We start from the raw sequence: 26656 nt of genomic DNA, 5'->3' as shown, positions 1-26656 counted from the left end.
ATTTTTATTTGTCCAGGAAAGAACAAATCGGATTGCAGGAAACAAACAATGAACTCTTAATCATAGCATTTAAGATCTAAATATTGCTTTAGTTTGAACTTACATCTAAAAAAAAAATTATAGATTGAGGTATAAAAAGAACAGAGGAAGTGAGTGAAACCGAAGAATGTTTATTTGGTAGTGTTTGGGATGTGCTTAAAAATTTCTTTGGGTCATATTAAGGTTTATCTCTGACTTGTATCCATACTAAGGTCAATAAGGAGGCAGCCTCCAAGCTCTGTCCGTAGTCAGTTCTAAAATTTCACAGTAATGCTTATGGAGCCCAGTTCTCAAACTGTTGAGAAGGAACTCCCTTCTACCCTGAGTGAAGACATTAGTCTGAGCGTCCTTGGGAGGGGATTCCAAGGTAGTTCCTCACTTTGTGCTTGTTTGGCTTCTTAATTAATATACGTGGTGGTTTAACCTCGGTGTTTCATCCCTTGAGATTACATCCAGAAGTGTGGGCCTTCGGGAAACCTTGCTTCCCCAAGCTGCTAGGCTTCCTTTTCAGGAGTGTCTATTCTCCTTTTAAAAGGTGTGGAAAAGATTTGGTAGCAGTTGTGAGTTGGGGAATGAATCACATTGCATTACAAGGAAAACCTCTTAAATCCCACTTGGAGTAGGTAAGGGGGGAATGGTTCCCCCCACCTGCTCTGAGGAAACACCTGTTCTCTGGCACAGAGGAAGGGAAAATTGAGCTTCTAGCCCTTGTGGCTGAGATTGTGTTTGCCTTTCACACAATCATCTGACTTGAGCAGGGAAATGAGTGATGGGCCCTTTTTATCCTTACCTGCAATGATTATGAGAGCCATGACCGGTAGTGGTAGTGGCAACTTCATATTGCTAGCAAGCTTGAATGTGGAAGATGGGAAGTGGCTATAAAAATAGTATGCCATGGATTTAGAAATCAGCACTGACCAGAAATCCTAAAGGGAGTTTCACAGCCAGCACCAGACGGTCATTTATCTGAAATGCTCATCTTTCACTGAGGAAACATTTTCAGCACTGTGCCCTGGGACTAATAAGAGAGTGTAATTAATGATTCTGGTTGTAAGTCACCATGCCATCTGCTGAACTGCCCCTTCGTGACACATTAAGAGCTTTCTCTGATCTGTCAGGCATTGATTATCATGAGCAGCTGTTGCTGGGTGGAATGTGGCAAGCTACCATAGAGGACAGAGTCTTTAAGAAGGAGATTGGGTTGGTAGTGTTGGTTAACTCTTTGCTCTTTCCCCTCCCCATATTTACACTTCTCTCTGTAGGTTTCTTGAGGAATCATCTGGTTTCTGTGAAACCAGTTGTCCGTTGGGTGCCACAGAAGGTCAATAAGACAGAGAAAGGAATCAGATTTGGGCCTGTTCTGTAGCTTTCCAGCCCCTATTCCTAAACTCATCCGGGCATTGGAATTTCCTTGCTTACGAAGCAGACCAGGAACGTTCCACCACTGGAAAGTATAGATTCTGAATCGAAGGTTCTCCATCCCAATTCATGTGTCTCAGCCACTTAAACAAATTTATTCATTGTAAAAATGGAGCTAAATTTCCTGCATTTTAAAACACACAACTAGATACCAGAGAAAATGTTGAAAGGTAGCTTTATCCAGGCTTGCTAAAAATGTAAACCATTTCCTTCCAGAATCTAAGGTTTTTCTCTGAGCATCCCACACTATTCTGGTCTTATTCCATTATGTGGCGATGGTGAAACTTCTGAGAGTATGCCACCTGGAAGATGCATTAACGCTGTGAACTCCAAGGCCACCCATAGTCTTGTTTTCTCCATTTCTGCAGAGACATACCCATTCTCCCATAGAGACTTTTTCCCTTTCTGCTTAGAAGGTCAAAGATTGGGCTGACAAAAAGTAAGTGTTGTTTTGGATTATATATTTTTTCCCAAATCCTCTAGAAGTCTGTTATTGATGGCGTCAGTACATAAAGTATACCTACGTTTGTAACATTAGGTTTTTTTTTTTATTAGCTTTTATTGAGCTTCAAGTGAATGTTTACAAATCAAGTCAGTCTGTCACATATAAGTTTACATACATCTTACTCCGTACTCCCACTTGCTCTCCCCCTAATGAGTCAGCCCTTCCAGTCTCTCCTTTCATGACAATTTTGCCAGCTTCCCACTCTCTCTATCCTCCCATCCCCGCTCCAGCTCACTCTTCATCAGCATCTCTCTCCCACCCACTGTCCAGTCCCTTTCATGTCTGATGAGTTGTCTTCGGGGATGGTTCCTGTCCTGTGCCAACAGAAGGTCTGGGGACCATGGCCGCCGGGATTCCTCTAGTCTCAGTCAGACCATTAAATATGGTCTTTTTATGAGAACTTGGGGTCTGCATCCCACTGTTCTTCTGCTCCCTCAGGGGTTCTCTGTTGTGCTCCCTGTCAGGGCAGTCATCGATTGTAGTCGGGCACCAACTAGTTCTTCTGGTCTCAGGATGATGTAAGTCTCTGGTTCATGTGGCTCTTTCTGTCTCTTGGGCTCTTAGTTGTCGTGTGACCTTGGTGTTCTTCATTCTCCTTTGCTCCAGGTGAGTTGAGACCAATTGATGCATCTTAGATGGCCGCTTGTTAGCATTTAAGACCCCAGATGCCACATTTCAAAGTGGGATGCAGAATGTTTTCATAATAGAATTATTTTGCCAATTGACCTAGAAGTCCCCTTAAACCATGGTCCCCTAACCCCTGCCCTTGCTCCGCTGACCTTTGAAGCATTCATTTTATCTCGGAAACCACTTTTGGTCCAGTCCAATTGAGCTGACCTTCCATGTATTGAGTATTGTCCTTCCCTTCACCTAAAGCAGTTCTTATCTACTAATTAATCAATAAAAAACCCTCTCCCTCCCTCCCCGCCCCAGTAACCACAAAAGTATGTGTTCTTCTCAGTTTTTACTATTTCTCAAGATCTTGTAATAGTGGTCTTATACAATATTTGTCCTTTTGCCTCTGACTAATTTCGCTCAGCATAATGCCTTCCAGGTTCCTCCATGTTATGAAATGTTTCACAGATTCTTCACTGTTCTTTATCGATCCGTAGTATTCCATTGTGTGAATATACCACAATTTATTTACCCATTCATCCGTTGATGGACACCTTGGTTGCTTCCAGCTTTTTGCTATTGTAAACAGAGCTGCAATAAACATGGGAGTGCATATATCTGTTTGTGTGAAGGCTCTTGTTTCTCTAGGGTATATTCCGAGGAGTGGGATATCTGGGTTGTATGGTAGTTCTATTTCTAACTGTTTAAGATAACGCCAGATAGATTTCCAAAGTGGTTGTACCATTTTACATTCCCACCAGCAGTGTATGAGAGTTCCAATCTCTCCACAGCCTCTCCAACATTTATTGTTTTGTGTTTTTTGGATTAATGCCAGCCTTGTTGGAGTGAGATGGAATCTCATCGTAGTTTTAATTTGCATTTCTCTAATGGCTAATGATCGAGAGCATTTTCTCATGTATCTGTTAGCTGCCTGAATATCTTCTTTAGTGAAGTGTGTGTTCATACTTTGCCAACTTTTTGATTGGGTTGTTTGTCTTTTTGTGATTGAGTTTTGACAGAATCATGTAGATTTTAGAGATCAGGTGCTGGTCGGAGATGTCGTAGCTGAAAATTCTTTCCCAGTCTGTATGTGGTCTTTTTACTCTTTTGGTGAAGTCTTTAGATGAGCATAGGTGTTTGATTTTTAGGAGCTCCCAGTTATCGGGTTTCTCTTCATCATTTTTGGTAATGTTTTGTATTCTGTTTATGCCTTGTATTAGGGCTCCTAGAGTTGTCCCTATTTTTTCTTCCATAATCTTTATCGTTTTAGTCTTTATGTTTAGGTCTTTGATCCACTTGGAGTTAGTTTTTGTGCATGGTGTGAGGTATGGGTCCTGTTTCATTTTTTTGCAAATGGATATCCAGTTATGCCAGCACCATTTGTTAAAAAGACTATCTTTTCCCCAATTAACTGACACTGGTCCTTTGTCAAATATCAGCTGCTCATACGTGGATGGATTTATATCTGGGTTCTCAATTCTGTTGCACTGGTGTATGTGCCTGTTGTTGTACCAATACCAGGCTGTTTTGACTACTGTGGCTGTATAATTGGTTCTGAAGTCAGGTAGAGTGAGGCCTCCCACTTTCTTCTTCTTTTTCAGTAATGCTTTGCTTATCTGAGGCTTCTTTCCCTTCCATATGAAGTTGGTGATTTGTTTCTCTATCACCTTAAAAAATGACATTGGAATTTGGATCGGAAGTGAGTTATATGTATAGATGGCTTTTGGTAGAATGGACATTTTTACTATGTTAAGTATTCCTATCCATGAGCAAGGTATGTTTTTCCACTTAAGTATGTCCTTTTGAATTTCTTGTAGTAGAGCTTTGTAGTTTTCTTTGTATAGGTCTTTTACATCCTTGGTAAGATTTATTCCTAAGTATTTATCTTCTTGGTGTCTACTGTGAATGGTATTGATTTGGTTATCTCCTCTTCGATGTTCTTTTTGTTGATGTAGAGGAATCCAAGTGATTTTTGTATGTTTATTTTATAACCTGAGACTCTTCCAAACTCTTCTATTAGTTTCAGTAGTTTTCTGGAGGATTCCTTAGGGTTTTCTGTGTATAAGATCATGTCATCTGCAAATAGGGATAATTTTACTTCCTCCTTGCCAATCCGGATGCCTTTTATTTCTTTGTCTAGCCTAATTGCCCTGGCTAGGACTTCTAGCACGATGTTGAATAAGAGCGGTGATAAAGGGCATCCTTGTCTGGTTCCCGTTCTCAAGGGAAATGCTTTCAGGTTCTCTCCATTTAGGGTGATATTGGCTGTTGGCTATGCATAAAAAAAAAATGCCCTTTATTATGTTGAGAAATTTTCCTTCAATTCCTATTTTGGTGAGAGTTTTTATCATAAATGCGTGTTGGACTTTGTCAAATGCCTTTTCTGCATCAATTGATAAGATCATGTGGTTTTTGTCTTTTGTTTTATTTATGTGATGGATTACATTAATGGTTTTTCTGATATTAAACCAGGCTTGCATACCTGGTATAAATCCCACTTGATCGTGGTGAATTATTTTTTTGATATGTTGTTGGATTCTATTGGCTAGAATTTTGTTGAGGATTTTTGCATCTGTGTTCATGAGGGATATAGGTCTGTAATTTTCTTTTTTTGTAATGAACGTTAGGTTTTTTTAACACAGCCAGTCCGTGTTTTAAAACTGCCACATTAGAATGATTACGTCTTTTTTAAAAATCTTTTCGCATTGTCTTCAATGTGTAAAAACATAGAATTCTTTAACTCTTTGGAAGTGTATTTGTTTGATTGGTAAGCTTTCCTTCCCAAAGTTCTAGTAGTATTTTAATTTGTTAATGCTTAGTTTTTTGTTTTTTTTAAGCTTATATCTTCCTTTTTGTAGCGTACACACCTTTATTTTCTTTCACATGAGAATTGTATGTTAGATTTTTTAGTGGCTCCTGAACTTTGGGAAGGGCAGTGTGAGGATTCAGACCCAAGATGATTTAGACTTTACGCTGTAAGGAGAGGGCGTTAGGGAGGGATGACGGAAAGAGACTTAAGTTTCTGCCCTGAAGGAAATCCTGTTCTGGCATAAACAGCATAATAAGCATAGGTGAACATAAAACCAAACCAAATAATCGTACATAGTGTAGATTAAGGAAAGCCTACACACTTCCTGGCAGGCAGTAAAGGCTTTGGTAAAAGGCTGTGGTAAAAGGACATAGCCGTTGAAGAAGAAAAATTTGTTTATAAATGGGGAACAGCCACCCTGGAGCAGACAGACAGGGTGTGAAGAAAGACATAAAGAAAGAGGGTGTGGGAGGGAGGTGCTAGAGACCACAAGTGGAGAAATCAGCAAAACCTGTGCCAGCCAGAAGGCACACAGAGAGAGATGAGCAGGTGTGCTCTCTCCCCTCAGAGGGCTCACACTGTGGTGGGGGAGGAACATCAGCCAACAAGGAGTTAAAATAGAACGTGAGAAGTGTTACAAGTAAGGGGGGTATCTGAAATCGTTGTGTCTAAATTGAAATAGACTAAGAAAAAAACTAAAATGCTCATAATATCAATTTGATCAGATATTTATTAAAATTAAAAGAGAATTATCAAATGCACGGGCGGTTTCAGAACACCATAATGCCTTAGGCAGGTCTCCCAAAGTCAGCTAAACTGTATGGTCTCAGTGCTCCTACAGCGCCAGGGACCTATTCATTCCTCAGTAATGTTTGCTCTGTGAGTGAAATTCATCACTTGGATGTAACCTTTTTCTACAAAAGAAAGGCTTTTTTAGGTTCCATTAAAAGTGGCTTAATAAATTTGATGTAATTTTGGTTGTAAAGAATATGTTAGTGCAGAAAGGTGACAGGGGATATTTGATAGAAACTTCTGTGAATTTTCTCCTTTGTGCTACTTTTCTTTTTTCCTTAAAGTAGAATTGTGATTCATTTTGAGAAGATGTTTTTTTTTACTATCTGCTTCTGCTTCTGGGTGTCATGGTTGACATGGTTGACATGGGCCTACTGCCTTTCCCTTAAGCTCGGACAAGCTAGAAGGAGAGCTGCTGGAAATCTATTTCTCATGAACACGAGAAAACCTAGAAACCGGGAAGAAGGCGTACAGAAGGAAGCAGAAGTAGCCCGCAGGTGAGGTTAAGGAATGTGGAAGATATAGAAGAAAGTTGGTTTTAAAAGGTAAAGGCCAAAGATGCCAGAAAAACCTCTAGACATCAGTTCTTAGTTGAAGGGAAGGGTGGTTTCTGGTTGACAGAGGTGACTTACCTCAAGTGACTGGTAGATGCTTACAAGACATAGCCTGAGTGGGTTGGACCGACTTCCTGTCTTGACAGTTTGGATAAAGAATAATGTGGATATGTTCTGTCAGAGTGATGAGGGCATGTGGAAGAGTGTGTGTGAGAGACAAACCTATTCGTGAAAACATTGAAAAAAATAAAGGATCAGGTACCTGCAGTTTTATCCCCTTAACATATCAGTTATTCTCGTTCAGGTCAGTGTTTGACTGTTAGTGGCCTAGAGCTGAGACAGTCCTGTGTGTGGTACACATGTGACAGGTGAGCACAGAGATTGTCTGCCACACAAGGAATGGCTTTGGAGAAGTGTGTTCCTAGCTGCAGATTTTTTTTTTTTTTTTAATTGAGGTGAAATTCACATAACATTAACCTTTTTAAAGTGTACAATTCAGTGGTGTTTAGCACATCCACTGTGTTGCGTAACCACCACTTGGACCAAGCTCCAAACTAGTTTCATCACTCCAAAAGGAAACCTAATACCCATTAAACAATCACTCCCCATTACCATCTCCCCCCAGCTCCAGCAGTCTGCTTGCTGTCTCTGTGGATTTGCCTATTCAAGATATTTCATATACATGGGATCATATAATATGTGACCTTTTGTGTCTGGCTTCTCTCACTTAGGATAGTGTTTTCAAGGTTCATCCATGTTGTGGCATGTATCAGTACTTCAGTGCTTTTTACTGCTGAATAATCTTCCATTTTGTGGATAGACCACGTTTTGTTTTTTCATTCATTGGTGGACATTTGGGTTGATTTCACCCTTAGTTGTGAGTAGTGGCGCTATGAACATTTGTGTACAAGCATTTGAGTACCTGTTTTCAGTTCTTATAGGTATATACCTAGGAGTGGAATTATTAGGTTTTTTTATGGTAATTCTATGTTTAACTTTTTGAGGAACCACCAAATCGTTTTCCACGGTGGCTGTACCGTTTACCTTCCCACCAGAATGTACGAGGATTCAATTTCTTCACATCCTCACCAAAGCTTGTTATTTTTCTGTTTTTCTTTTTTTTTTTAATAGCCATCCTAGTGCATCTCACATACTTTGGACAGTTTGTCAGGAGGGGTCAGTCCCTGGAGAAGGACATCATGTTTGGTAAAGTAAAGGGTCAGCAAAAAGTGGAAGACCCTCGATGAGATGGATTGACACAGTGTCTACAGCAATGGGCTTAAGCATAACAATGATTGCGAGGATGGCGCAGGACCAGGCAGTGTTTCATTCTGTTGTACGTAGGGCCGCTCTGAGTTGAAACCAACTCGATGACGCCTAACAACAACAACAGTGGGTGTTAAGTGGTACCTCATTGTGGAAGTTCTATATATTGGGTAGTTATATTTGTTAGCTGCCGTCAAGTCAACCCCCAACTCATGGTAACCACACATACAGTGGAATGAAACACTGCCCGGTTCAGCGTCATTCCCTTGATCAGTAGCAGATCAGACTGTTGTGATCAGTAGGGTTTTCATTTTGGAAGTAGATTGCCAGGCCTTTCTTCCTGGTCCTATATAATCCTGTATTGGATGATAGACCATTACTGAATTTATGATTTGCAAATATTTTCTCCCAATCTGTAGAGTGTGTTTTTACTTTCTTGGTAATGTTCTTTGAAGCACAAAAGTTTATAATTTTTTGTAAAGTCTAATTTACCTTTTTTGTTGTTATTGCTCGTGCTTTTGGTGTCATATCTAAGAATCCCCTGCCAAATCCAAGTTCATAAAGATTTACCCTTAGTTTTCTTCTAAGAGTTTTATGGTTTTAGCTCTTGAATTTAGGTCATTGATCCACTTGGGGTTAATTTTTAAGTATGGTGTGAGGAAGGGATCCACCTTCATTCTTTTACATGTGGATGTCTATAGGGTTGCTGAGTTGGAGTGAACTCAACAGCAACGGTTTGTTTTTCATTTTTGTCTAGTTGTTCCAGCACCATTTGTTGAAGAGACTATTCTTTCCTCATTGGATGTTCTGCATCCTTGTCGAAATTCGTTGACCATAGATACATGTGTTTATTTTTGGACTCTCAATTCCATTCCATTGATCTATATGTTTATTCCTATGCTGGTATTACACTGTTTTGATCACTGTAATTTTGTATTATGTTTTGAAATTGGGAAAGTGAATTCTTCAACTTTGTTCTTGTTTTTCAAGATTGTTTTGGCTATTCTGGGCCCCTTGTAATTCCATATGAATTTGAGGATCGACTTTTCTATTTCTGCAAAAATACTCTTGAAATTTTAATGGGTTTGCATTGAACCAGTAGATCATTTTGGGTAATACTGCCATCTTAATATTAAGTTTTTCAATTCATAAACATGGAATGTCTTTCTGTTTATTTGGGTCTTTAATTTCTGCCGCAGATTTTTTAAAAGCACCCTCACCCTAGAATGCTACTTACTGTACATTTGACATTCCAGATGCCCTGTTTAGATGCCGTAGTAACAGGCACCACAGATTGAGGGCAGTAGTGTTGCCTTTCAGTAGGCAGCATTAACCTCCACCTCTCGAGAGTTTGTGCTTTAACGATGTGTGTGCATGCAGCAGAGGCACCAGGGCACAGTAGTGACATCCAGCTTCACTCTCCAATGCAAAGTGACATGTAGAGGCCTGATGTCCAGGTAAAGTTGTTAACAGGATTATTGAGCTGGGCAGAACCTTAGAGATCCTGTTATCTGACTTCTAAATTGCTAAAGAAACTCAGACCCAGACAAGGAAGTTAGCCACAAACCAGGAATAGAACCTAAGGCAGATGTCTGGTAACTTCCCACTGGGTTATATTTCTTTCTTTCTTTTTTAATCTGATTGCATGAGGTCAATAGCAGGGAGACATCCTACACAGAAGTGCAGCCAAAGTTGAGTTACTTGAGTAATCTCCAAGATACCACAAATGATACCTTTTTTAGGGGGATTAAAATGCTTGCATGAAAGCATTCCAGAGTGACTTCAGAGAAAGCCTTTCAAGTTTGAGAGAACCCACTGTGCCACCAGGGCTCGGAGCATCCTTCTCTCTGAAATTGCTGTTCCTCCTCAGCTTGGGGTCTCCCCCTTGGCTGTAATGAGCACTCAAGAGTAGAGCCTTTATCTCAGACAACACAGCTGGCAAAGGGGAAGTGGGCCAGAATCCAGCATTGCTTTGCGACTCTAGATTTCTGTTTGCACCTTGGTTATAACAACTTGAGAAATTCTTTGGCTACAGCTGAGGGGTACTAAACCAAACTCATGTCCATCTGTTGTATCTGGCAGCATCCCCCACCTCCTTGCAGGGTGTAGATGGTTAGAAACTTATGTTTCAATAATGGGACAGGCAGTAGGTGGCGACAGAGAGCTCCTTTTGTCAACTTTGTGGTGAATTCTCCCTCTTCTCCATGATGATCAAAGTCAGCGTCTTCTTGTCTATCAGGGTAAGGGCGGGTGGTGACAGGTGAGCTGATCCTCATTTTAGATGAGAAACAAAGGCCAGGCTTAACATGAGTAATTCAGGGTCACAGAGGAGTCAGTGAGGACTAGAGCCCGGATCTCCTGGTGCCTGGCCGGTGATCCATCCACTGTGTTCCCCTGGAAGGCCTTGCCTAGAGCTGCCACTTGTGGCTCTTCCTGGCCTGGCCCCACCTACCCACCCAGCTCTCTATACTCACTGCCTTTCCTTAACAGATGATTCTTTCCTCCCTAGACTAGCAGAGTTATCAGCACTACAGGCTGTCAGAACACTTGTTGAAGTGGGTGAGTCTGCTTACATCTGTCAAGTGGTCATGGGGGGCTTGTATTCAAATCCTATCCCACACAGCAGACACTGCTTTTTCATCCCTGTTTTGATATGAGAGCCTTTTTCCCCCCTAGGCTCCTCCCCCAATTCATGGGGACTTTCCTCGAGATGATGTGTAGTTCTGTGAGTGTTTCGGAGTGTAGAGGCTGTATGTTGGGTCCTTGGATTCCTTCCACCCGTTGCAGTCTCTGCCAACCCTGTGAGGCTGCAGGACTAAATGTACCCTTTTTTCCCCCCTTTCTAAATGCATCTTATAGCTCAGGCCAGATTTGCAGCAGGAACTTTTGTTTGGGGATGTATATTCTGTATATGTTACAATGTGAAACCTTTATATGCTTCTTCATCTGTTTTCGCTCCAGGGAAAAAACGCCACATTTTAATGTACTTCACATACTTGGTGACCTATGGGCATGATTTGCCAACATTTGACACTTGGTGAAAATGACACAGTTTCAAAGCTGTCCCGGCAAGAACTCCATACTTTTTTTTTTAAAAACTAAGTGCCGGATACTTTTAGCCGTAGCAGTGTTTTCATATTTAAAGCCCAACTTCTGGTGGTTCCTCTTGCTGGCTGGAGCAGCTCCGCTGAGTTTCAGCTGATGTGTGTAGCGCTAATTTGTCATATTCATAAAGTGCATGTACATGGTAAGTCAAAACAGCACCTGGGCTTCCTGTCACCGCGTGCCTGCCAGAATATCTGTTCTTATTCAAGTGATACTCTGTTCTTCTGCCCCACCCTTCTCCACCCCCTCCTGGTTATAAAAGTAATCCATCAAGAAGCTTAGTCAAGGAAGCATAAAGGAAATAATCATAATCTCATTACTCGGAGAATAACTGCTTTCAATGTTGGTATAGGAGTATAACCACTTTTATTTTTCTCCCTATTTTAAAATTAAAATAGTTGATCATAATGTGTAGACAGTTTTCTGCCATGGTTTTTGTTTTTAACTTAACGTGATCATTTTCCCTTATTAATGAAAACTTTACAAACATTTTAAATGACTGCTTAAATACGTGTGGTTGGATATTCAGTGATTATTTTTATTGGGCATTTATGTTCCTCGCTCTATTTTGGACTTTTTTTTAATTGGGTATTTATGTTTCTCTTTTTTTACTTTGGACTTTCGGTATTTGTATTACTTCCTTCCTCTAGGTTTCTAGAAGTGGATTGTGTGTGTGTTGAGCTGTCCATTTGTCTTTAAGTACACCGGAGGGCACATACATTTCCAGGTCTCTGCCACCAGTATGTATTCCTGACTTAGGAATTCTTGCTTTTCTTCAAAGCATGTTAAGTACTCTAGAAAAACTCTCACAGGTTAAGGATTCGTGTTTGTTTTATGAGGAGTAAATATCGAATAGCGCAACTCGCAACTCGACATGTGGGGCTCTCTTCTGGGGTCTAAATTATCTTGTATACATTTGAAACAGCTGTGGGAAAAGAGCAGCTACTTATTTTAACGTTGACTTGAGTGAACGTAACTTTGAAAGCAGGGTTCAGATTACAGAAATTTGAACTTTAATGACCACGTATCTATTTGATCTAGTGGGTGCGTGTTATTTTGAGCAAAGATCTATTTCAGTCTTTATGAATGTTCATTCTAGTGTGAAGGTGGGCCTTCTACTCCCGTTTCACGTTAGAATTTTGGAGAAGGTAAAATTAGGTAGTGGCATACATTGTAATTTTGGAAGTTACATCCCTGACTTTGTCTTTCTTTTTATAAAATGTAGGACTTGAACTAAGAAAGAGTCTTTTTCTGTGATTAGCACAAAAATCTTCATGGTTGATTGTAGACATTCAGTAGTTACAATTAAAAAAAAAAAAAAAAACCAAACCCAGTGTCATCAAGTCGATTCCAACTCATAGTGACCCGATATAGGAGGGTCAAAATGAAACCCTTGCCTTCTAAGTCCATGAGCCCCCAAAGGTATGATGTGCTTTATGTAAAGCGGTGTTGGGATCAGTCAGCTGTCCTAATGGTTTTGTAAACCTCCTATTTGTTCTCCTCCTTATTGAGGTCCTTTATCTTTAGACATCTTTAGGAAGAAGTATGCTTAACTCTCTTGCTTCATTCAGTCGTTAGCCACTTTGAGAATTTCAAGCAGAGGAACTATTGCAAATTTCAATTTAAAAATTTATCAGCAGCCTTCTGGGTGTTCTTGGGGTTTGGAGAGTAATTATGAATGGATACATTCCGCTTTTTTCCCCGATGTCTGGTATGATGTATGAGATGCTTTTCAGTGTCCTTCTGTTTTGTCCATAGTATTTCTATTCTGTGGAGCATAGACTTACTAGGAGTTATTCCCAAAAACACAGTTTACCTCAGTGGTGGTTCATTGGTGATCATCATTCCAGGCTCTTTCTGGCATTTTCCTTTGGGGCGAGTGGTCCTTCCAGCCTTTTAGTTTTGTTTTGGCTTTTTGTTTATAAAATAACAATTTCTACCTTACCTGGGACAACAGGTTCCAACACCGTCTAACCTTTCCTTGTCACGCAGGGCCGTTAGGGCCAATTAACTTTCCTGTCTGCAGAAGAAATTTCTGGTAGACTGGCTGAAGGTGTTCTTCTCCACATGTAGCATGTTTTGACTCCCCAATATTAAAAAAAAAAAAATCATATGCATATGAGCACTCCACCAACACAACCACCACTGTCCCTTTAAACCAAAAAAACCAAACCCGCTGCCCTCTAGTCGATTCTGACTCATAGCAACCCTATAGGGCAGAGTAGAACTGCGCCATAGAATTTCCAAGGAGTGCCTGGTGGATTCAAACTGCTGATGTTTTGATTAGCAGCCATAGCACTTAACCACTGCGCCACCAGGGTTCCCACTGTCCCTTTAGCTACTGGCATATCCTGTTTTCCCTTGTTGTCCCCTTCTGGTGACTGATTGTAGCTTGGCATGCTTCTCTGCCACTCCACTCAAGTGGCAGCCCTCCTAGTCCCCAAAGGGGTCTAGTCTCAAAAGCCAGATGGTACCTTAAGGCTTTCCAGCTCTTGGGTCTCTCTTTCTGGCCTTCTGTGTAGCATTTAATGTTGTTTATTACCCCGTATATATGTTTTCCTTTGTTGGTTCCTATGTACCACCCCTTGCTGGTTCTGGTTCTACTTTCTTGACCTTCTGTAAGCTTTTCTCCATCCTCATCCTGTAAATGTTGCTATTATTTTAGCCTCTTTCTCATTCTGGACCTTTTCCCTGAGTGACTTAAACTGGCTTCAGCTACACCTGTGTGCTGGTAGCTTAAATCTAGGCCCTTAGCCCCAACCCTTCCTTGTATTTCAGATCCGTATACTTATTTCCACAGAATCTTCAGACTTAAAGTGGCCAAAACGAAACATCTTCTTCCTTCTGACCTTTGCTTTCCCTCTTTTCTGTGTCTTGGAAAATGGTATTGCCATTTGTTCAGACTAGAGACTAACCCTCACCCAGTATTTTTCCCATTTTCCACATCTGTTAGATTGGCCTCCTCTTGTCCCGAATTCTGCTCAGTTTCTCTGCTGCACCTCTGCCAGGTTGACCTCCCATTTCCCCATCGTCCACATCTAAGTTGTTACCAAACCATTGTGCTTTGGTCCCCTCAATTTTTCTTGAATCCGTGCCCCCTTCTCTCAGGCTCTGCCACCCATCTACCGCCTTAGTTCAAATTGCCATTGTCTCTCACTTGGACACCTGCACTAACCTCATCACTGACGCATCTGCACTTGCTCTTACACCTTACATCCGTTCTTCACATGGCAGCACCTATGATATTTCCAAAATGCAACTCTGAGCATGTCGTTCTTCTGCTTAAATATTTAAGTGGCTTCTTACTGATCTTAGGGTATAGGCCCAAATCTTGCATGCAGCGGTTCGAACCTTCCATGTCCCCTCTGCCTCCCATGACTTTGCCTCTGCTGACCTCATCAGCCTTCACACTCACCGTGTCCCATTGCACTTTGTCCATGCTGGCCTTCTTTTGTCTCAGGTTTTCTTATGCAGTCCGCCCTGCCTGGGACCTCCTGGGACCTTTCCTACCTCCCACCAGCTATTGTTACCTAGTTATTTCTGGTCATCGTTTATATCTCAAGTCAGACAGGATTTCCTCAGGGAAGTCTTTTCTGAGATTCTGTCCCCACCCATGTAAAGCCAGGCCTTACGCCCGCCATGTATGTCGTTGCTCCCTTTGCCTTCAGAGGACAGAAGAGTGTGCCATGCTGTTGGCAGATTATTTGATTGTTTCTCCAACCAGAGAAAAATTCTGTTCATATTGTCACCCTTGCATGCCCAGCTCTAGCCTGATGCTTGGTACAGAGGGTCCCGATCTCAGGGTTGCAGCCACATTTGCAGCTGGATTGATCTCTCGGCTATATCAAAGTATATCTTTGAAGGGAGTTATTTCCAGTTTAGGGGGTGTTACCTTGAGGTACAGGCCTTACTCCTAAACCATGCCTGACTCAGGTGACCTTAGGCAAGTTCGTTCCTGTCTTTGGCCTATAGATGGATGGGATTGTACTGTGTGCTACCTAGGTATAAAGTTCTGTGACTTTTTTTTTTTTCTTTCCTTCATTCTTGGAGGTAGACCTTTAAAGAAAAAGGGTTGTCTTTGGTCAAGAGTCCTTTCACTTTCTCAAGCCAGCTTTTAGTAAATGTGCTCGGTTTTAAGGATGTATTCGAATGGTTTGTGGGAGGAAAGATTCAATAGCCTATTAATAATTGTCCTTTTCTTCAATGTTGCATGTGTTTTCTTAGTGTATAAATCAGGAAGGATAGGTATTGCTCATAAAGTAATAGAACATGAGAGGGACAGTTGTTCTTTTTCCCTATTGATCTGTTAATTCACATTCGGTAGTTTAACAAGTGCTTGGCCTCATTCAGGTCTCACATCACCCCACGGCATTATTTCCATTCTTATCTTATACGTGAGGGCACTGAACCCAGTGAAGGAACCCTGTGTGGGGAGTTGTTAAATGTTCAACTGCTAAATGAAAGCTCAGCAGTTCAAACCCCCCATCTACTCCATAGGAGAAAGATGTTGCAGTCTACTTTCTTATTTAATAGCCATGAAAACCCTATGGGGCAGTTCTGTCCTGTACCAAAAAACCCCAAACTCACTGCCATCAAGTCAGTTCCAACTCATAGCAACCCTATAGGGCAGAGTAGAGCTGCCCCATATGGTTTCTAAGGCTGTAAATCTTCATGGAAGTAGACTGCCACATCTTTTTCCTTCAGAGCAGCTAGTGGGTTCGAACCGCTGACCTTTTGGTTGGCAGCCAAGTGCTTTTAACCACTGTGCCACCAGGGCTTCTCCCACTCTGTCCTGTAGGGTCACTATAAGTCGGAATAGGCTCAACGGCATCAGATTTTTTTGGCTCTCTACCCAGTGAGGTGAAGTCATGTGTCACACAGTAAGCAAGTGGTAGAGTAGGATTTGAACTTGGACTTTATGACTTATGCTCCTTCTTATTCCACCACAGCCACCCCCCTCCAGTGGGGGAGTTAGGAAACATGAGCTTCCGTTCTTTTGTTGTTTGCTGTTGGAAAGAAATTGAAGTCCTTATTGCTTGTAGCGGGAGCCATATTCCCAACACAGGGCAGTAAGCTATAGGCTGCCTCGACCCAGGCAGACCCTCTTAACATTTAAAATTATGATAAACATTGTGCTTAAGGTCGTTTTGTGCGAGAACTGCTCTTTGGCTTCCTACGTTTTGCTTCTCAGCTGCCCTCCAGGAATGCTTAGTTCTCCTGGTATTTGGCTTATAGAGGGGAGACGGTTGAAAGGTCTGCACCTTTGATGTTATCAGCTCAAATCCGCCAGGTGCTCCTTGGAAAATCTATGGGGCAGTTCTGCTCTGTCCGATAGGGTCGCTATGAGTCGGAATCGACTTGACGGCAGTGGGTGGTGGTGGTGTGTACAGCATCAATAACCTGGCTGTCCACTGAAGTGGCCCTTAAGGAAGCCAGTCTTGGGGTCTTTGCTACTTGCACAGAGCTTATGTGTTTGGCATTTAACTTCAACAAAAAAGACCTAATTATAAATAGTTCTTCTTGTACTTAGATATTTGGGGCTTACCTGGTTTTAGATAATGTAGGAGCCAATACATGAATGTAAGCATTTTTAAAGGACCCAGGTGTGGTTTTTAATAAGGCATGTTTTTTTTTTTTTTCCTCCAACATTTTATACACAGATTGTTTGTGATACTGGTTGTAGTCCCCTCCATGTGTCAACACTCTCCCCTTCCACACTCTAATTACCTTTTTCCATCGTCCGTTTTTCCTGTCCCTTCCTGCCTTCTCATCATTGCTTTTGGGCAGGTGTTGCCCTTTTGGCTTCTTATACGTGACCGAACTAAGAAGGGCGTTCCTCACATGTGTTATGGTTTGTTTTATAGACCTATCTAATCTTTGACTGACGCGTGAACTTTGGGATTGGCTTCAGTTCTGATTTAAAAGGGTGCGTGGGAGCCATCACCTCAGGGGTAATAAGTTGTGGTTTTATTTGTTTGTTTTTGCTAATCTAATTTTTTCTGATCGTGCATATATAGTTAACAAAATATTTGCCATTTCAACAGTCTTTACCTGTACAGTTCAGTGACATTATATATATGTCCATTGTGTTGTTCCACCATCACCATTCCCAGATTTTTCCATCATCCTTAACAGAAGCCCAGTGTCCCCTAAATAAGTATTTTTGAAGCATTTTATGAACATCTGTTGAATTGTAAATATTTAGCTTTAAATTTACAGTAAAGTTTGAAAATTTTTCCAGTTCTAAAATTGATCTTATTTTTGTTAGTTCCATTTTTATTAGTTTAGTTCTTCCTTCCTTGCCTCTGCAGATCCCTGTCAGACTGGGCTCCCTTTCTTTGTTGTGGCACTAGGAGTGCCCTTATTCCCTTCTGTGCTCGCGGGTCCTCTGGCGAGAAGGGAGCGCCCTGAAAGCGCTTCGTGGTACGGCTTCAAGTTTAAGAAGCCCGTCCTCTTTGACTCCTCCAGGTGGGCGGTTGGATTGCTTTGGGAACATTCCTCTAGTTGTGGCCATTTCGTCATTTTTCCTTTTGGGAACACTTTGTGTGCACCTTTATTGTTGGTTTAGGCGATGGAGCTGAGAGGCCTGGGCATTGGAGTTAGAGACAGAATTTCTTCTTTGCCTTGTATCTCCCCCAGCGTCTTACTCAGCAGCTCCAGCTCTGCCGTGACACCCCAGAATGTATCATTTTGAAATGTCGCAGCTGCTACTAAGTCATACGGGAGCCTGGAGCTGGCTGGGCGAGAGGCACAGGTCAGTGAGGGTTTTTGTTCCAGCATGGACATTTGAAGAAAAATTAAAAATGGTATTTTTACTTGCAGTTCAAACATTTATGTAGTGTATTTTCCTTAAGAAAAAAAAGTGAGCGAATAAATAAATTAGTTACTTAAATTGTGGTTTAAAGTAGAGGCTGTGATTTCCAAATGTAGGTCTACGGGCCTTAGTGGAGAGGGCCTTAGTGGAGAGGAGTAACCCATGTGGCAGGATGAGGCTGGGTCGGGTGGGTGTGGCTATGCAAAATAACGTTGGGCTGAGGGTCAGCATCCCCTTTCTGCTTGGGTCCCTCAGCCATCATGCAACTAAGCAGCTCTTTGACTTAAATTGAGTTTGGCAGGTCACCTTAAGAACAGGGTCCTTCATAAAATTGCTTTGTGCCTAACCACCCTTTATGACTCTTAATTGGGGGTAGCCGAGCAGTGAGTGGTGTTTATATACCATACGTCCTCTAGCACCACAGGGCAAGGTAAAGGAAGGCCTGAGTCTTAATACTGGAAGTCTTGTCTTATCAAGTCAAGCCCCTGCCTGTGGTGGTTTTTCTAACGTAATTTTTTTTTTTTATATATATATAAATACTTCCTAGCAAGAAAGAAAACAGATTTGACAGTGTTTATATTTTGATCAGTACTTCTCACCTGAGTTGCTGGAAGAAACACTTATAATTTTGTTTGTTTTAAAAATGAAAGTCCTGTAGGTCACTGCAATGCTGGCCCCTGTCATTTCCAACCCATTTATCCCAGAGCTCATCTGCAGTATGTCAGATCTGGCTTACTGCTCTAACCAAAAAAGGCAAAGAATGTGTAAGCCCTGCTCCCTTCAGCAAATTATCCTGGTGCCTGTGATGGTCTATGTTGGCACAGTGTGAACCAGATCCACAGGAAGCAGAGGGATGGTAGACATGTTTTTCTCTTGCAAGTTTGGGGAGTCTGTAAGATTCCAGAGCTTTGCCAGGAGCATAAATCCTAGGTATTATCAGAGCTATACCTTGGCCTTACTCTACATTTTAAACATTTCCTGGCAGTCAGATAAACCCAGGCAGTTTATCACAGGTGCCTGCCGCCTCTCCACTCCGCTCCTTAGAGGATCTTGAAACAAGATAGCAGCAAGTCTGATATGACTCTTACTATTTCATGGCTCCCGTGGGGTGAGGGTGAGGCAAGGTTGGGTGCTTGCAGCCAAATGCAGGGTTCACCCCAATGCCTCACTTCTACCACCACCCACCCCAGTATAAGTTATGCACGAGCCGGAAAGGAAAAGCAGCAAGGATTCTGGTGTGCCTTGTCTTCTCCTGCTTATGATTGGTAGTGGAGTAAGTTGTAGGAGAAAAGGTGAGTGTCTGGGAGCGGAGTACAGGGAAGAGCCACGTGAACTGTCCTGCGAATCACGGGTGGGGAGAGAGGGCTGAGGAGCAGGCGTGCTGTAGCACGTCATCCTGCTGACGGTGCAGGTCTTGTTCTCTTGATTCCTGTGCCAGGCAGGGTCCCATGAGTGTTAGATTAAAGGCTTGGTCCTGGATTACACACAAGTATAAGGTGCTTTGAACATGGGACATGTGGCTACCTTGCCACATCATTTCTCTACCTGGGTGATACTCGGTGTGCTGCAGCCCACTTGAGTGAGTCTCATCGCATTGCAGTTGGTTTTGGTGGGATGGGGACAAGAGGCCTGGATTTCTTCTGAGGGCATGGTTTGGAACCTTGTAACAGCAGAGCTTGTATACCATACTTTTGACCGAAGGCAGGCTGATAGGTTGAGATGAAAGATTCTTGATTTTTCCTGAGGTCCTTCACCTGTACTTATACAGAACCAAAGAGCCCCCACCCAAACCCATTGCCATCGAGTTGGTTCCAACTCGTAGCAACACTATAGGACAGAGTAGAACTTAGAACTGCTCAATAGAGTTTCCAAGGAGTGCCTGACAGATTCGAATTGCCAACCTCTTGGTTAGCAGCCATAGCACTTAACCACTACGCCACCAGGGTTTCCATGAACCAAAGAGATTAGCCTGGAAAGATGACTAGTGAGGGAGGAGCACCGTGACCTGCCTGAGGAGGAGAGGTAAGAAGCAAGTGAAGGCCAAAGTTGTGTTCGGGGATAGTTCTGTGTGGATTCACTCTTAATGTTTTTGTTGGTCCATAGCAACATTTATAGTTGACTTTATTTGGAAAGCCTGAATCTATTTAAAAAAGAGAGAGAGAGTGGGAGGGGGTCATAGAGTCAGTACTACTGAGCCTATTTAGGGGACTGTACAATTATTACGGCTTCAGTTTGGCCTAGTCAGAATTTGCAGTGAATTCTGACCTACCCATTTCTCCTCGGGGCGTTTAGCTAGGTCATTCCACCATCCGGCTAAGCAGGTGCATGTTTTAACAGTTTTAAAGGCAATCTCTACCTGTATTTGGATATTCAAAGCATATACCCAGTCACCCTTACTGACGTGTTTAACCCTTTTGGCCTTGGGTCTTTTTTTGTTCTGTTTATCAGCCTAATGAGGTTTTAATTCTTTTCAGCGACTGTCCCACTCTCACTTTTTGTCTAGTGATGCCTTCCTCCTAGCTCATGTACCACTTTTAAGATAGAAATCCCTCTGAAAAGTGTAATTCAGTGGCATGAGGAACTATGAGCAGGATCCTTCAGCTTTCAGAGTGGCCCAAGGAGAAGGCTTCAATGTGGAACATATTTCCTTTTATTAAAGCGAAGTTTCTTAGGTGATATCTGAAATCTAGTATCAGCCTACATGCCCTTCTAAACAGCAACACATGGGTTTTTTTAAGATTGCCTAGGAGAGAGTTCTTTGAACTTAAGGTGATATCTAATCTGATCAGCTGCCTTCCCTTTTAACCATGGGTAGACTTGCTCAGTTAGTCTGAAGGTCACCCAAGGGAAGGAGGGGCCTAGGATTCTGATCCCAGCTCTGCTCTCTAGACACTGGGTGATTTTCAGACTGTTGTGGAGGAGCTACTTCAGCTGAAGTGCTCTGTGGCTGCCGTGGTAGATGGCTTCAAGTTGAGGTGGCTTTCTTTTGTCAGCTTTGGCCAGAGGACTTGTGTGGGAGGCAGTGGGGGTAGCTATTCAGTAACTGTCCTCTTTGTACTTAGCATTCAGTTTATTAAGTGAATTCATGTCCAGGAATAGAGAATTGGTTTTTATGCTTTGTATCATTTCCCTTGAAATATGCACAACCAAAGAAGAAAATCGTTTTTAAAGGGAGGGGGCCAGAAACCCTAGCATTTCACATCCTTAGATTCGAAAAGTAAGAGACTGAAAGGTGGCTTTTGACCGAAGTCTAGGTTTTAGGACCATCACTTAACCTGCTTTACGTATACATAATGCTGTTTTTAGATAACCGTTCATTCATTGGGCAAATGTGCTTACTGGGCACTGCTGAGCATGGTGGATGCTGGGGTTACGCAGACGGCCCAGATCCCTGCCTCCTGGAGTTTACCAGTCTGATGGGGGAGGGAGGCGTTATCAACAGTTTACATAAATCATTGCTTAATTTTAGGGGTGAAAATCTGTAAAGGACAGAAGTGGCATGCTAAGAGAGCTTACTTTCTACTCCTGTCTCCTGGATGAGGGCTCATTTGGTGGTCTGTATGAGCAAAAAAAAAAAATGAGCAGCTCTCGTTTCAGGTGGAAGACAGGTTACCTGCAGTAACGTGGGGGCTTAGAGCTCCCTGGCCATGTGCCCTGTTCCCTTGGGCTTTGGTCATTACAGCTTGAACTAAGTATTCTTATTTTGGTCTATTTCTTGCCTCATCACTCATCCCAGCAGTACTTAAGCTTTTATCCTCAAACCCTCTACCTCCCCAAGTGTACATAAGGTATCCGACATCGAGGAATCTAGAACTTGAAGAAAAACCTTAGTGATACGATCGGTTTCCCCATTTTCAGATAAGAAAGGTGAGGGCTAAGGAGGGGAGAGGGAACATGTCCACACTCAGCAAGTTAGAGCCAGAACTAAACCCAGACCTGTGCTTTCTGCTATCATCCTGCAGGAAATGCTTTTGTCAGAGGGGCCCAGCCTCCAGAGGGGCCCAGCCTCCGGCACCTCCTTCTTGCAGAAGAACCTAGGAGAGTGAGGCAGCTAGAGGAAGAGGGCAAGCCCAAGGGGGCTGTAAAGCACAGATGCTCACGTGGTCCAGGGTGGTTATTGCATATGGATTTACCAAGAGTCTGCTTTCTGCTGGGAGCCAGGAAAAGAATGTACTCCACTCTTATCATCAGGGAATTTATATTCTAGGGAACGTAGAAGTCTGACGTGTTTGAAGAACGAGCAAAAAGAGCAGCCCGTTAGGGGCTGAGATGCCTGTCCAGTGCGTAGGAGGGCTCAGGAGCCGAGGAGGCGGGGAACGGTCTCCTCAAAGAGGAGGAAAGGTTTCCTTAGAGCGGCGGAGCTCAGTGAGCAGGCACAGGAGTGGGGCAAGGGCTTTCCAGGACCAGGAGAAGAGAGTCGCCCCTCCCCGCTTGAGGGGGGAGTCCTAAACTGGCCCTTGCAGAAGGAGTTGGGGAGTTGTGAGAAATACATTCGAGGGGAGATGATTTTAGACGACCTTGAGGTCTGAGCAGTCGTGGAGATCGTGGGGTGCAGGCCTTCACTTTCTCAAAGGATGGACTTGACGAAAGTCCATCTTTTGGGAGATGAGTCTGGTGGCATGTTCAGGGAGTTAGGGTGGGGGACTATCAGAAGGCTTTATCGGGGACTTGCTGTAGTTAGCCAGGCGTGGAATGAGGAGGTCCTGGAACACAGATAGTGGCAGTAGGCTCTTTGGAGCTTCTGTAGTGCTCATTTGCTTATATGAGGCTTATTCAGTTTTATTTAATAATGGGTTAATTCTACTGTAAATATCACTCTGAAAATGATAAATCTGGATTAATCTCTAAGCTTTAACATAGAAGGCATGGCTTTATAGTGGTTTTTCTAGCCCCGTCTAAAGGGAGCCTTTAAAATCGTTGCAAAGCTTCAATATATGCATTTCATAAGCCATTTTCAAAGAGATGGGATTCAAAAGAGAATGCAAATACTAAGTGTCACTGCTTTTTACTTCTAAATACCAAGTGCTAAGCTGAATACCATTTCATTCACTGTTGCCAGCGTTGCTGTCTGCTTTCCTTTTTTGGTAGAGAGTTTTGCCTTTTGAGAGTTTGAGAACCCCAGCTAGCCTTGTAGTGTAGCTGAACAGGCGAGGTGCGGCCTGGTGAGGAGAACGAGAGGGGAGAGCAAGCGGGTGAGAGTAGTTGTGCTGGTTCCTTAGGCGTATCCGTCCAGCACACACAGATTGAACTCCTTGTCTTTTCTTTGTCTCCTTAGGAATATAAACAGAAGCTTGCCCGGGTAACCCAGGTCCGCAAGGAACTGAAGTCCCACATTCAGAGCTTGCCAGATCTCTCACTGCTGCCCAACGTCACAGGGGGCTTGGCCCCCCTGCCCTCTGCTGGTGACCTGTTTTCAACTGACTAGGGCAACTACCATGCGGCTCCAGATTCCCATCTGTGCCAGCAGAAAGAAGAGGGCTCAAGTCATGGTTGGAAATAACCTTCTAGCCCCTGGTTCTGTCCCTGCTTCCACCCGGCCCTCCAGCCTCCAGAAAGAACCACAGAGCCTTGACTCTCCTCTCCGGCCTCATGTTGAGCACAATTCAGAACAGTGGCGAGTGGGACCGCTTCCGATTCACATTTGGAAAGAATACAAACTCTTTCTTCCACTTCAAATTTTCATGCCCCTGTTGGTTTTCCATTTTTAGCTCTTTTTACACCCAAGAAGTTATAAAAATCATGTGTACCTCTGACATTTTCATAAGAATATTTGTCCCTCATGAGAGCATTTCCTCATGAAAGCAGTTTCACCTTTCTGAGCTGGGCTCGTTCACGTTAGGTAGAGGCTTCCACTGAGGGGCTCTGTCTGGTGCCGTTGGCTCTCCCAGCTACCATCTGCCCCCAAAGGTTGGAGAAACAACTGTTGAGCAACTTTGCCATAAAGAGTTTGCCAAGTGTCTGATCTTCCCTTCCCGTTACTTCTACTAGTGTCGCATAGTCGCAGGTTAGGGATATTTATGTTGTAAGCAGACTAGAGTATTTAGCAGTAAGATCCAAAGGAGATCTGGGGACATGAAGTCAGGGATGAAATAACAGGGATCACAAGCATGAGTTAAAAATAAGTTACTTGCTTCAAGTTTCTACATACACCCTTCCCAGGCTGCAAGGGTCCTACTCACTGAATCATGGAGCATGTTCCTAAAACACGCTCCTTTGACCCCTGTTGTTTGAGAAGACACTGCACTGGTGAGTCTACACACCAGCATGCTGGGGCACTGGGCTCTGCATGGGTGTTGCTCTGACCCTTTTTTTGGAGGGGGTGTGGGGCGTATACACTAACAGTTATTCCACTGTGTGGACATCTGTCCACAGTCTGGTGGCTAAACTTGAAGCTTCTCCCCTGCAAATATGACGCTCTGTGCATGTTCACCTGCCAGTCAGTTCCTGCCACTGCCCGCGTCCTTGTACCTATATGAGGAGAAGGACTTTGTATCACATGTTATTGGGGGAGGCCAGGGGAGGGATATTAATTTGGGGTTTTAATTTCATTATCATGCCAGGTGACATTATGACTATATAATGTAGTTAGGGTTTTTATCTTGCTTTTAGTAAAGGTTAGGCCTGCTAACTGTAAATCATTCTAATTTGGCAGACTTGGTTTTGACATTGGAAAGGGCAGAAAACAGTTTGCCCCAATTGTGTAATAGGAATTATAGCTGAAATCCACAAGCTGTGAAAAGGAATTCAGTGGAGGGGGGGAGCTTCAGAATCTGCATAACCTTGAGTTGGTATCCTCAAGATGACCCCTTAGCCATTTACACATAATACTATATGTTGAACCAGTGAACATAACCTGTGTTTTAGAAAGTAAAACAGGCTTCCCTTCAGGAAGCTCTCTGCCTGCCATGAAGTGAGAACAGTGAAAGGTCATAGCAGGTAATCAGTTTAACTCTGTGCAGAGCCGAGTAGTGGTGACGCGCTTACCGACATTGCCTGTTCTGTCACTGTTCAGTAATAAATGTCAGGTTTTTCTCCCTGAGGCCACAGGGCAGTAGGTGGTTTTACTAAAATTGCAAGATAAATTCTAATCCTTACTGTCTCTGCACAGACGCCCCTACCCCATATGGTGTGCTGATTTACTCCTGCACAGGAGCGTGTTTCTGAGCAGACCTGGCTGGGACATTCTCTGTGCTTTGGCCAAGGAAGCAAAATGTTACCAGCCACAAATCAACCGAAAGGGTATGATAAGTGTTTGCTCTGATCAGCTAGCTGAAAATGTTAGAATGGATTTAGCCCACTGCTGTGTTTTATCTGAGTCTTCGACCAGCAATTGGTGCATAGTTATTACAGCAAGAGAAAGAAATGACATTTTAGCAATTATGTAAATGAATGTGTTGGTCTCTTAACACCTGTTACTAGTGGACTTCCTATGAGGAAGTTAGCTTTTTTTTTTTTTTTTTTTGATGAAATGCCTTTTGTTTTTAAAATCTTTATTCTTCTCTCCACATCCTCCCCAAGTGTGCTTACTTCCGTTGCTTAATTTAAGTAAATCTTTTTCCTTCCATATCTGAGGTGATTTGAGGCAGGCAGGGTGGGTTTTGTTTTTGTGTTTTTTCCTCCTTTATTAGGGCATCCATAGGCCTCAAAGGACCTTTCCTTTAGGTCATATTCCTCAGAAAGTCTTCAATCTTCCTTTGTTTTTGTTTTGTTTTTTTTCTTAAAGAATATTTTTAAAGCTTAAATTTGTATATTAATTTAGGACTTTATTTAGAAGTATAGGCTGTCATTGGTGGCAGCAGTATATTCTGAAATGTCTCATAGATATATATTTTTGAATAAAGATGGTGTTCTTGAACAACATTGTGTGGTTTCTTTTCCCTGCCTCGTTACAGAAAACTCAAGGCTTTCTTTGTAAGCAGTGAGTGAGTAGTAATCACCAATACAGATGTGCTGTCTCCACAGAATCTTGTCCCTTAGGAGTTTTTGTGACTGTTAGTGGCCCATAAATACTTAGCACTTACATAGTGTTTTCTGGTTCTTTCCACGGGCTTAATTAGCTTTAATTAGCTGATCCACACAGTACCCAGGAGAGGTACCCCCTCATTGTATAGAAATGGGAACTGATGGAGAGAGGTTAGATAACCTCCCCCCCGCCCCTGCCAGAACCACCCAACTAGGCTCTGACAGATTAAAACTTGGAAGTTCTTTGATTTCAGCGCTTTTGTTCACAACACTAGGCCTCCTGAGATGTGTTTGGTTTTGGCAATACGGGGAAAGCTACCCTGAATAGAAAAAAGAAAAATGCAAGATAATTGCAAAACCCAAGTAGTATGTCTCTTAGAAGCATTTTTGTGGATTTCCTTGTTCCTTTCTCTTCACTTTTAAATTCAACAAAAGCATATTGACTGGGTATTGTTGGTGATAACTCTTAAAATAATAGAAAAACATAGGTTTGAAATAGGTCCTTTTGAGGCAAATTATATGTGTTGAAAGGATCCTTTGAACCTTTCCACTGGATGAGCCCATCACTTACCAGAAGAGGAGGGATTACCCGTTTATCTGGTGATATAAAAAACCTGCAGCAGCTGTGGACCATCAAAACTAAAAGCAACTCAAAGTCCAGAATTAGCAAAGTTAAGACTGCATTATGCAAGTTCTGTCTTAAAATAGGAAGGTTGAATGTAATGTGAATCTTGGGACAAGATCTCCTGTGTGTCCCCAGGTTTCATGGCCTTGTT

At 42.6% G+C, this 26656-nt stretch overlaps 1 protein-coding gene across 5 annotated transcripts in view; it reads left to right on the top strand.

Moving 5' to 3' along the window:
- Positions 1-25759, top strand: part of RPRD1B (regulation of nuclear pre-mRNA domain containing 1B) — a 68006-nt gene extending 42247 nt beyond the window's left edge. For 4 of the 5 annotated variants that reach the window (XM_049869637.1, XM_049869640.1, XM_049869639.1 and 1 more), the window contains one exon: positions 23194-25759. In XM_049869637.1, the coding sequence (XP_049725594.1) occupies positions 23194-23343 (150 nt within the window). In that variant the 3' untranslated portion in view covers positions 23344-25759. Of the gene's footprint in view, positions 1-6569; positions 8841-23193 lie in introns of those variants that run through there. The other variant, XM_049869638.1, reaches the window with a different exon arrangement.
- Positions 25760-26656: the final 897 nt, after the last annotated feature.

This window comes from Elephas maximus, chromosome 25, assembly GCF_024166365.1.
Source record: "Elephas maximus indicus isolate mEleMax1 chromosome 25, mEleMax1 primary haplotype, whole genome shotgun sequence".
In the NCBI taxonomy this organism is placed as follows: domain Eukaryota; kingdom Metazoa; phylum Chordata; class Mammalia; order Proboscidea; family Elephantidae; genus Elephas; species Elephas maximus.
Note: the sequence above shows the minus strand (reverse complement) of the source record. Positions and strands in the feature narration are given on the sequence as shown.